The sequence below is a fragment of the Sinocyclocheilus grahami genome, unplaced genomic scaffold (genome assembly GCF_001515645.1).
Source record: "Sinocyclocheilus grahami isolate Dianchi unplaced genomic scaffold, SAMN03320097.WGS_v1.1 scaffold423.1, whole genome shotgun sequence".
In the NCBI taxonomy this organism is placed as follows: domain Eukaryota; kingdom Metazoa; phylum Chordata; class Actinopteri; order Cypriniformes; family Cyprinidae; genus Sinocyclocheilus; species Sinocyclocheilus grahami.
This window is the reverse complement of record NW_015505602.1, coordinates 344,008-355,627: the sequence shown is the minus strand read 5'-3', so window position 1 is coordinate 355,627 and position 11,620 is coordinate 344,008. Positions and strand designations below refer to the sequence as shown.

Below are 11,620 nucleotides of genomic sequence, written 5' to 3'. Positions count from 1 at the left end.
GCAAATATTTCCACATAGTGAGGTAGATATGTGGGGGCGTGTTAGAACGAGCCGTTTTAGGGGGGCGTGGCAGAGTCTTAACTTTGATAAAGAATATCTCTTTGGTTTTGAGACTTTAGTCTTTGCAACTTCAGGGATCTTATCTATGCACAATCAGCTTGTAACACTCCAAAGAGAAAGGAAAACTTGAAATCGCATCATATGACCCCTTTAAATTAAAAAAAAAATGTAAAAGAGCTTTACTGGAGTCATTTTTGTTTGAATTGTGCATTTTATAGTTTCTACGCATCACATCAATGATTCTATTGTTTGATAAACTCGATACGCGCACATTTAATTAGAAAAAAAGGCTGAAACCTTTTCCAGGAACCTGCCACGTGACAGTCCTCCTCATTTTAAAAACGCCCCGCACGCGTGTCTGCGTTCACTCGCGCGCTCTCATCCTCAGCGTTCATTCATAGTATCATCATCATTGCGCTCTCCATCCATGTGCATGCAATGATACTCTCATCACTCATGAATATTTCTGAGAGTAGTGCGGGTCTCGGCACAGTGCTGCCTCTTACTAGTTTCGAGAACGTGCTTTTGTTCCTCTTCAATGTAATTCTAGCCACTGCCATTATTTTTATCAACGCGTCTGTGTTTGTCTCCATCGTGATGAACAGATCCCTGCGCAGCGAGAACCGCTTCATGTACATGCTCAGCACGTGTCTCAGTGACATCTGCACGGGCGTCTCGTATTATTATGCTGGAGTTATGGATGTACGTGATTATTATGACTCCCCGACTCGCACTTTCTACATCGCCCTCACTTTTCTGGGTCTGTCCTATATGGCGATTCTGGCCGCGCAAGCGGACCGCTACCACGCGGTCTCAGCGCCTTTCAAATACTCGCAGCGCATGACTCGAAACAGAACCCTTCTGGTGATTCTGGCCTACTGGGTTTATGGTTTTCTGATAGCGGCTGTTAATAATTTGGTTACTTTGGGGGTTGCTAAAAGAGTCACGTTCCTGGCTGCTTTTGTGGGGAACATTTTCAGTATCATTATCATGATTGGGTTGAACCTCAGACTGTTCTTCATCGCTAAATTTCAGCTAGGACGCGAACCGGCGAGCGAGGAACGCGACAACAAGCGCGCCTCCATTTATCTCATCATAATAGTAGCCGTGTGTTTTCTGATCGCGTGGTTACCTCTTTTTCTGCATGTTATTGTGTGTAATTTTGCGGGGACTTCATGCTATATGTTCAGAAATGAGGGCACAGACCCCCTGCGCATTTTGGCACGTCTCAATGCAGTCACCACTCCTTTACTGTACATCAGAGGCTGTACTGCACTCAGAAGCACCGTTATGATTAAAGTCTGGAGAATACCATGCTGCAAGAGTAAAGGGTAAATCTATCACACACTCACACGTGCACTTTCTCATAGAAAAGCTGAAAATAACAGGAATTTAAGCCTGACAGTAAAAATGTAATCTTTGTAAAGTATTTCTAAACAGCTATGTCTATATATATTAATACATGAAATCCTTATCCAGTAATGATGAATGACTGGAAAGGTCATGACATTTCCAGGGTCAAAGGATGTGGTGCTGGTCTGACGTCAGTTAGATTTGGCCAGTAAAGTCCTCATCTTTTTTCCATCCATCCATAGCACATGATGCAAATAGTTGCGAAGCAGCTTTACAGAAAATTCAAGTTTCTACATTATATTTAGTAATAGCTTATCAGTGGACTATCTCAAGTTGATGTCCATATGGCAGGAATGTACGGTAAAAATCAAGCAGTTAGTTAATGTCATGTAATCAAACAGATGGTGAACACTATTAACAGCAATGATTATATGTTGCGATCAAACTTATAGCAAAATGTGGGGGGGTTTTCTATGTTGTCTGGGGGTTGGCATCGTCTCTTCTCAGGTGTTCGGTCATCTCTGGTCTTTGTAAGATTTTCTAAACCACTTTCAGTATCTAGGGCCACAGATCACACACACAGACACACATTCAAAACTCCAATTCACCTATGCTGCATGTCTTTGGATTGTGGGGTACGTCACACAGACATGGCCGGGATGCAATTTCAGGCCGGGAAATCTCACAACTCATCCAGGCCATCCTATACACCCACAACAAATTAGAAAACCACAGACGACCTTATTATTTGTATGGCCATCACATAAAAAGGTCTAATCTTTAGTCTGGGGCCGTGGAAAATAATTGAAGGTTGTCTCATGAACTAAACCTTAATTTTCCCCAATGTCTCTGTCTCTCCCTTTTCTTCTGTCCCTTCTTCACCAGCAGGTCTACTGCTATGAATAGAACTGTGTCCACCTTGTTGTAAAACAACCACCTCATTGCAATTTGTTAGCACAGAAAGTTATTTATCTTAAGATGACTTAAATACCATAGATTTAGCAAACCTATTTCATACAAATATATTTAAACACATTTTCTAAAGTGCCTAAATGTCAAAATTAGTACAATATCTTTATTGAAAAATCCTAATACCGAACACAATATTGCATTATTAGGCTGTGACTCATATTTTTGCGTTGCTGTTTGCTCTAGCTCCTCATAAATCCATGTGAATATATATGTCTGCTAAATTTATTAAGGTAACTTGACAATCGATAATGATGTCCCTGACTGATGATATAATGGGATGCTCCTGGTAGCCTACCATCCAGTCCTGCGCATCGATTAATCTGTTCGAAACCGTTTCTGAGCCACTGAGAAACCCACTTCTTTCCTGATTTTCCTGACATAGCCATATTTCCTCCCATAATTTTGCTCTTCCTGATTTAACATTTTATATTTTCTCTTTTGCACTCATATTTTTGACATATTATTGCAAATGTTTTTTCATCTTTTCTCAGAGTGAACCCACAGAATATGGAGACGACTATACATATAGAAGTGAAGTGACAAACACAAGACTTTTTAAAGAGACTTTAAAAATATATTTGAATATTCACTAAACATTTGTGAATTTACAATGCACAAGTTAAATCTCTATGAGCAGTTTCATGTCCCTGTCCTTTTTCTCCACTTGACATGTTTGTATCTTGAAACAATATAGCATTTTAATTGGGCAATGTATTATTGCTTATGTGCTTTAATTTTACATTCTTAGAAACTAACGTTTTTATGAATTATATAAAGTGCCAAGATGACGTTGTGTTTGTGACATCTGTATAAAAGCTATAAGACTGATGATTGATTTCTTTGTCCTTTTTTATGTAGTGTTGTTTTTGTTGACTTGTGTAAATTAAAGCGTGACAATGTTATTTTAAATGTATTTATTTCCATTTATTTGTTTAGAAATGTAAACACGTGAAATAAAAAGTCACAGAAACTTTAAGATCAAAATTGTAAATGGCACAACATCCATAAGATTAACAAACCTGTTTGCCAGGTTTAAATAAAAGATTAAGAACACACAAAATATTACAATTAGTGCAATGATTCAAAATCGCACTTGTTTGTACACATTTTAAGTACGTCTACACCTGCAAGCCTAAGTCCGCTAATGTGTGCGTTTGTGTGTTGGCATGAAGCTCATCCATCAATCTACTCAAAAGTAGTTCCAACTTTCAAATCCATGTGTTTTCGTCACTTTAACTCTATCACTGTGTTCTGGGTCACTAGCTCAGCGGGGACAATCACCATGATTATCATCACAATAATAATCGGAGCAGAAATAAGTGCCCAACAGGTTTCCTAAGAGACTGTCTTAACTAAATTTTACAGACAGGGCAGTGTTATGATCATTGACTGTATGCACATTTGCTCTGCCTGGTTTAACCACACTAATCATAAGGAAAAAAGAGTCACCTTCCCAGGTGTTTATTTGTGAGCCAAAACACTCAGGCGTAAATAATGCTTCTGACAGGATCCAGACTTTATGTGGCATGTTTGGACACGATTAATCATCAATTGACAATCCTAACAGCTTTATGGCCACACAGGACTCCACTGTAAGTGCAATTAAGCTTTTAATTAGGCTTCCAATCTCTAATGATGGGTGAAGGGAAATCAAGTGCCCTGGAATAGATGGCAAAGGGGAAAACAGGTGGCACAAAACACCTCCCCCAAAAGAATAAGAGCATCACTACATGTTAAGCTGGTGAATGGTTTTTCAGCCCTCAGTGGGTGTGCGTCTGGGAAATGTCTAAAAAACAACAATAGAGATGATTGAATGTCTGTGTTTGCTGAGAGCTTAAGTATTTTCCCGAAGCTTTGTGTGTTTCATATGTGTTGTTTGCCATGTAAATATACCGAGGATGCAAATGGACTGGGAAAAAATTGAGACAGCTGGTGGGCCTTTTTTGTTTGCTTTGAAAAATAAAGTTAAAGTGCCCGTAGGCGGAGGGTGAATGGCTAAATGTGTGCCTAATGTTAATGTAATCCTATTAACACACACATCATAACCCCTCTCTTTTAGGCAAGCATATATGTGACCCTGGAGCACAAAAGCAGTCTTAAGTCGCTGGGGTATATTTGTAGCAAAAGCCAACAATACATTGTATGGGTCAAAATTATCGATTTTTCTTTTATGCCAAAAATCATTAGGATATTAAGTAAAGATCATGTTCCATGAAGATATTTTGTAAATTTCCTACCGTAAATACATAAATTAAATAATTTATGCATTTAGCAGACGCTTTTATCCAAAGCGACTAACAGTGCATTCAGGCTATACATTTTTAACCAGTATGTGTGAAAAAAATACAATACATAAAAAAATTTTGAGACAGCTGGTGGGCCTTTTTTTGTTTGTTTTGAAAAATAAAGTTAAAGTGCCCATAGGTGCTTTAATCCATTCAAAGTCAAAGAGTCACCTGTTTTCCCTTAGTAATACAAAAATACAAATACATTTTTGTATGTTTTTTTTTTTTTTTTGTTTGTAAAATGGTGTGGAAAAGGGTTTGCCCCCTTCCCGCTGGAGAACCTTCCCAGGAGTGGCCGGCCGACCAAAATTACCCCAAGAGCACAGCGACAACTCATCCAAGAGGTCACAAAAGACCCCACAACAACATCCAAAGAACCGCAGGCCTCACTTGCCTCAGTTAAGGTCAGTGTTCATGACTCCACCATAAGAAAGAGACTGGGCAAAAATGGTCTGCATGGCAGAGTTCCAAGACGAAAACCGCTGCTGAGCAAAAAGAAAATAAAGGTTCGTCTCAGTTTTGCCAGAAAACATCTTGATGATCCCCAAGACTTTTGGGAAAATACTCTGTGGGACTGACGAGACAAAAGTTGAACTTTTTGGAAGGTGTGTGTCCCATTACGTCTGGCGTAAAAGTAACACTGCATTTCAGAAAAAGAACATCATACTAACAGTAAAATATGGTGGTGGTAGTGTGATGGTCTGGGGCTGTTTTGCTGCTTCAGGACCTGGAAGACTTGCGGTGATAAATGGAACCATGAATCCTGCTGTTTACCAAAAAATCCTGAAGGAGAATATCCGGCCATCAGTTTGTGACCTCAAGCTCAAGCGCACTTGGGTTATGCAGCAGGACAATGATCCCAAACACACCAGCAAGTCCACTTCTGAATGCCTGAAGAAAAACAAAATGAAGACTTTGGCGTGACCTAGTCAAAATCCTGACCTGAATCCTATTGAGAGGCTGTGGCATGACCTTAAAAAGGCGGTTCATGCTCGAAAACCTCCAATGTGGCTGAATTACAACAATTCTGCATAGATGAGTGGACCAAAATTCCTCCACAGCTCTGTAACAGACTCATTACAAGTTATCGCAAACGCTTGATTGCAGTTGTTGCTGCTAAGGGTGGCCAAACCAGTTATTAGGTTTAGGGGGCAAACACTTATTCACACAGGGCCATGTAGTTTTGGATTTAGTTTTCCCTTAATAATAAAAACCTTCATTTAAAAACTGCTTGTTGTGTTCACTTGTGTTATCTTTTACTAATATTTAAATTAGTTTGATGATCTGAAACATTAAAGTGTGACAAACATGCAAAAAAATAAAAAATCAGGAAGGGGGCCAACACTTTTTCACACCACTGTATATATCAAAACTTTATTTTTGATTAGTAAAATGCATTGCTAAGAACTTCATTTGGACCACTTTAAAGGCAATTTTCTCGATATCTAGATTTTCTTGCACCCTCAGATTCCAGATTTTCACATAGTTGTATCTCAGCCAAATATTGTTCTATCCTAACAAACCATACATCAATGGAAAGCTTATTTATTCAGCTTTCAGATTATGTATGAAACTCAATTTAAAAAAAATTTACCCTTATGACTGGTTTTGTGGACCAGGGTCACGCTATATAGCCTACCCGCTGAATAAAAATAAAACAAGGTAATTGCGACTTTTTACAATTTGTACTCTCTCGCAATTGTGAATTTATATCTCGTAGCTAATTCTGTACAATTATTATTTTTTATTATTCAGTTGCGGAAAAAGGCTTTCATACCTGCTAGGCCTACGGGTGTCAAATATTTTTAATACGACTGAATTTGTAGCTATATAATGTGATCATAATTTAATAAAAACATTGTAATTATAACGCTTTCATTTCCACGGTTATTCAAATAGCACATAAATTACATAGAAAAAGCAAGCAAAGAACATTACATTATCAAAGAACATGTTGACTGACTTCAGTCTAGCGCGAGTTTAAGCACGCTCAAAAACTCCCGTTATAATCAATAAAGGTGCCTACAATGACAAATGAATCTCTTACTTACATCGTACCTACATTTCCACCTTGTTCTTTTTGATGAAAGAATTCGCGAGAGTTTAGAATTCAGTCAGCGTACTGCGCGCCTAACACAACTCGGCCTTTCAGCGATGACTCATCTGAACGCCTCTGATTGGCCATTGCATTCATAAGCTCAACAGAATCGTGTGTGATTGGATATAATGCGGATCGCTGTAAAAACACATAATTTGATGAATCATTAGCAGATCTAAATTTAATGCTGCAATTTTTCATTTCATTTTCCCTTTATTGGTGACATCCTTAATATATTTAGTTTAATAGTACGGGGGCATATTTGTCCAATTTGGTGGCATTTTTGCCCCAATCCCCCATTAATTCCAGACCCATGGCCAGGGTCGCTCCTCCTATGAAAGTTCCCATTGAATACATTGAAGTATGTAGCCTAATGCTTAGAAATGATGTAAAATTATCTTCTAAAATGTAGAATATTACCGCATACTTTTAACACATCAGCTACAAAACATACTATTGAAAAGACGTATGTAAAAAAACAAAACAAGCTATATAAAATTATACTAATATGTTCTGATTTCATTTAATTACAGTTTCTTAATTTATACCATTTACCATGTGTCCTGCAGAAACTGAAGAGCGGAAATGTTGGGTCTGCTATCTCTCTTAGTTTTCTTTTAAGTTAACCTTCTTCACATTAATGTTTTATCACTAATATACTAATTTCATAAAACGTTGATATAATTTGTCTTGATTTAACCTTCACCTCAGAAATTCGCGCCGTTCCTGTAAGTCTTCTGTGCAGAGCGGAAGTAGCCTAGTAGGCTATTTTATTAGTATTTGATACACGGTATTAGATACACGGAATAATAATAAAGATCTCATCGAATGACAAAAACACTTAACTTAGCCATTCGTATATTTATTTAAATTATAATAGTTACTAGTCTAGCTTACCTTTCCTTTACGATCATTTAAACATGCAACAATTCGCACACTGAAAAAAGACCTACACATTTCTGAATTGTGTTTTGGGTATTTTTTTCTTTAAAGATGACACCAATGACAACATAATAAGATACAGTATCACAATGCCATGTGGAATTTATTAATAAATTATTCGGATAGCAGCAAGAGTTCCATTTCTCAGACAATTAAATCTATCAAATATGCATGTAAATTCATTTTTTATTTCCATTTCATGTAGAATATTGCATATTAATGTCGAATGGGGAAGGAGGCATAAAAATATCTCTCTCAAAGAATATTGGCAATTTGAAGTTTTCCCAAAACTGGGAGGCCTGCCACCCACCAACGTCCCTGCCAGGCCTATCTGTGATATAGCCTTTAATATCTTGTGATATAAATGTGACTGTATTGTTATTTCAGAAACCAGAACACATCAAGAATGGCACTTGATCTTTTAAACTCTTTTCCTTTACTGCCTTGGCTTGTGAAATCACATTTTGAAAACGACAGCTCCATTCTTCTCCATGGACAGAGGGTTCACACTGAGAAAGAAAAAAGTGGAAAACAGCTTTGCAAATATTCAGTGTCCTTCAGTGACATAGCTGTTTGTGTGCCTAACCAGCCATGACTTCCAGAAAGCAGTGTAAAGGTGTACTCCTTTAACCCTCTTTGTAAATATTATATTTATAAATATTGTAAATAAACAGTTGACTGCTTTTTAGACTACCTAAAATCTAATATATTGTTTCCTTAAAAATCCTTTAAAGCTATTTTACCCACTTAAGACATCTCACTCGAATCACCACTATGAATGATATATATTTTTTACAATTTTGCTGAAATGGTTTTTGTGTTGTTGTTTATTCCCACCTTTTTGTTTTCAAATCTGTAACTGTTAAAGCCACTTCATTTTCTGGAGCTCAACCATCCAACACTTTCAACATATACATTTCTTATAGAAGTATCTATACAGAGTATAGAAGTATCCTGTTGAGGATACTTCTGGTGAATGGCTCACATACTGTCCTTTTTGGCCTTTAAACATAAATGCTTTTACTTAAACAATTTGAAGAGACACACTGTAACTCTAAACTGAGTTGTGTTATTTCAGATGTTGTCACGTCCCACAACCTCATCCTCATGAGCAGAGAGAAACTTGGCCTTCATTACATTTATTTTCTGATTCCATTTTGTTTTACTTCTTTATATATTTGCTTATGTCTAATGTCACCTGTCATTTATTAAAGTATTATTTTTTCATAATGTTTGCTACAATGTCACATGTCAACAAAAAATAACAGTAGGCTACCTATAACTGACACAAGTAGCTGCTTTTTTTTGTAAGCATATGGACAGGCAGAAAAAGGGGTAAAACAATAATATATAAAATAATGTTAACAATTTAAATTATAATAATATAAATACCCTACACTACGTTTTAACAATAAAAATTGGAGTAGGCTATTGGAGTGAATAGATAGGCCCATATAAAATCATTTTAGTAACCTAGTAAATAAAAAAGACTGGACATAATTTTAGTCTTATTTTGAATTCAAAAGTAACAATCTTTCATAAAGGACTAGGCTAGAATAAATAATGCATGGTCTAGAGATTAATTACATTAAGATCAATATTTCATCCATGTGTGCAAGAGAGACAGAGAGAAAGTTTGAGAGATTACCCTTTCCTCTTGCAGCACGCGGGTCTCCAGACTTTACTTAGTAGTGTGCTCCATAGTGCTGAACAGCCTCTGATATACAATAAAGGGGTCAGAACTGCATTCACCCGTGGCAAAATGCGCAGGGGGTCTGAACCCTCATTTCTGAATGTATAGCATGAAGACCCCGCGAAATTACACACAATAACATGAAGAAAAAGGGGCAACCACGAGATCAGAAAACACACGGCTACTATTATGATGAGATAAATGGAGGCGCGCTTGTTGTCGCGTTCCTCGCTCGCCGGTTCGCGTCCTAGCTGAAATTTAGCGATGAAGAACAGTCTGAGGTTCAACCCAATCATGATAATGACGGTGAAAATGTTCGCCACAAAAGTGCCAATGCTCGTGACTCTTTTAGCAACCCCCAAAGTAACCAAATTATTAACAGCCGCTATCAGAAAACCATAAACCCAGTAGGCCAGAATCACCAGAAGGGTTCCGTTTCGAGTCATGCGCTGCGAGTATTTGAAAGGCGCTGAGACCGCGTGGTAGCGGTCCGCTTGTGCGGCCAGAATCGCCATATAGGACAGACCCAGAAAAGTGGGAACGATGTAGAAAGTGCGAGTCGGGGAGTCATAATAATCACGTACATCCATAACTCCAGCATAATAATACGAGACGCCCGTGCAGATGTCACTGAGACACGTGCTGAGCATGTACATGAAGCGGTTCTCGCTGCGCAGGGATCTGTTCATCACGATGGAGACAAACACAGACGCGTTGATAAAAATAATGGCAGTGGCTAGAATTACATTGAAGAGGAACAAAAGCACGTTCTCGAAACTAGTAAGAGGCAGCACTGTGCCGAGACCCGCTCTACTCTCAGAAATATTCATGAGTGATGAGAGTATCAGTAAATAAAGTTACAAGAAAAAGAACAGAGCCATAGCTCAAGCTGACACGATTGCAAGAGAGCGTACATGGGTGCACGCTTTTAAAATGCGCACGAAGATGAAGGTGGTCTCACTAGTTCTCTCACGGGACAGATATGAAATAATATGAAAGCAGCAGGATCAAAACAGCATGCTAAACAGATATTAAAACTTTAATTAGAGCATAAGAATCAGAGCATAAGAACTTTTTGTTTATATGGCAAATTGCTCACTGATGGGTTTCTCAAATCTTAAAGGAATAGTTCACTCAAAAATGAAAGTTTGCTGAAAATGCACTCACCCTCAGACCATGTAGGTGAGTTTCGTCATCAGAACAGGTTTGGAGAATGTTTTTGGAGAATGATTGCATCACTTGCTCACCAATGGATCCTCAGCAATGAATGGATGCCATCAGAATGAGAGTCCAGACAGCTGATAAAAACATTATGGTAATGCTTTATTTTGATGGTCCCCCAACACATTACTGATTATAAGTAACTTTGCAAGTACATGTCAACCTATTCTACTAACCCTAACCTAATGGTCTACTTGAGAGTAAGTTGACAAGTAGTTGCAAAGTTACTAGTTAATAGAATGTCTGAAGTGGACTACTGAAATAAAAACATCCCAACATCTCAATAACCTAAAAGTAATCCACACCACTAGCAGATCAATTAATGTCTTGCGATGCAAGAAGGAGCATGTTTATAAGAAACAAATCCAACATTAAGGTGTTTTAATGTGTTAAGGTGTTTCCAACATTAAGGCACACAACCATTAACACCTCCTGCAACCCCCCTCTCCCTGAGAGTAGACTACAATGCCGGCTGTTCTGACTCACAGACTGTAAGTACGTTTTTTAAATTTAAAGAGTTTTTATATTTTTATATTTAAAGCGAGTATTTTGGGCAGTGTAGAGTAGTGCAAATGTAGACACATACTTAGTCTACATTTCAATTTTGTACTAATATACCTGTACATACAAAACTATCTATTGTAATATACCTGTACATACAATTGTCAATTTGTATATTGCATTCCTTATTTACTTATTCTATATTTTATTTTATTTATATTTTTTATTATCTGTGTTTTTGTTCTGTCACTGTCATTACACTGCCATAGTGTAAGAAACAATGGCGCCGACGCTGATGGCTGCCTCCATGGCGTGCTCTGCAGTTGTTTTTATGTTTTTGTTAGTTTGTCCTGTCTTTAGTTATATCCCTGCAATCAGTTTCACCAGAGATGAATTGCTGGACATTCGGAAGTACACACCACCCGATATTTCACCGGTTTTCGACTATTCGGATGTTTTGCTGGACATTGTTGTCGGGGGAGCTGTGGCGCTGAT

The 11,620-nt window shown here is 37.8% G+C and overlaps 1 protein-coding gene and 1 long non-coding RNA gene across 2 annotated transcripts; one reads left to right on the top strand and one right to left on the bottom strand.

The window, feature by feature from the left end:
* Positions 1-443: 443 nt before the first annotated feature.
* Positions 444-2,925, top strand: LOC107551392 (melanocortin receptor 4-like). Its single transcript, XM_016232976.1, has 2 exons — positions 444-1,391; positions 2,877-2,925. The coding sequence occupies exons 1-2, from the start codon at positions 499-501 to the stop codon at positions 2,923-2,925; spliced, it is 942 nt and encodes a 313-aa protein (XP_016088462.1). The 5' UTR covers positions 444-498.
* A 4,869-nt stretch (positions 2,926-7,794) lies between these two features.
* On the bottom strand, positions 7,795-9,813 carry LOC107551406 (uncharacterized). The gene is made up of 2 exons (XR_001604763.1): positions 9,359-9,813; positions 7,795-8,219 (listed from the first exon to the last, which is right to left on the bottom strand). It is a non-coding gene; the product is annotated as an uncharacterized lncRNA (long non-coding RNA).
* Positions 9,814-11,620: the final 1,807 nt, after the last annotated feature.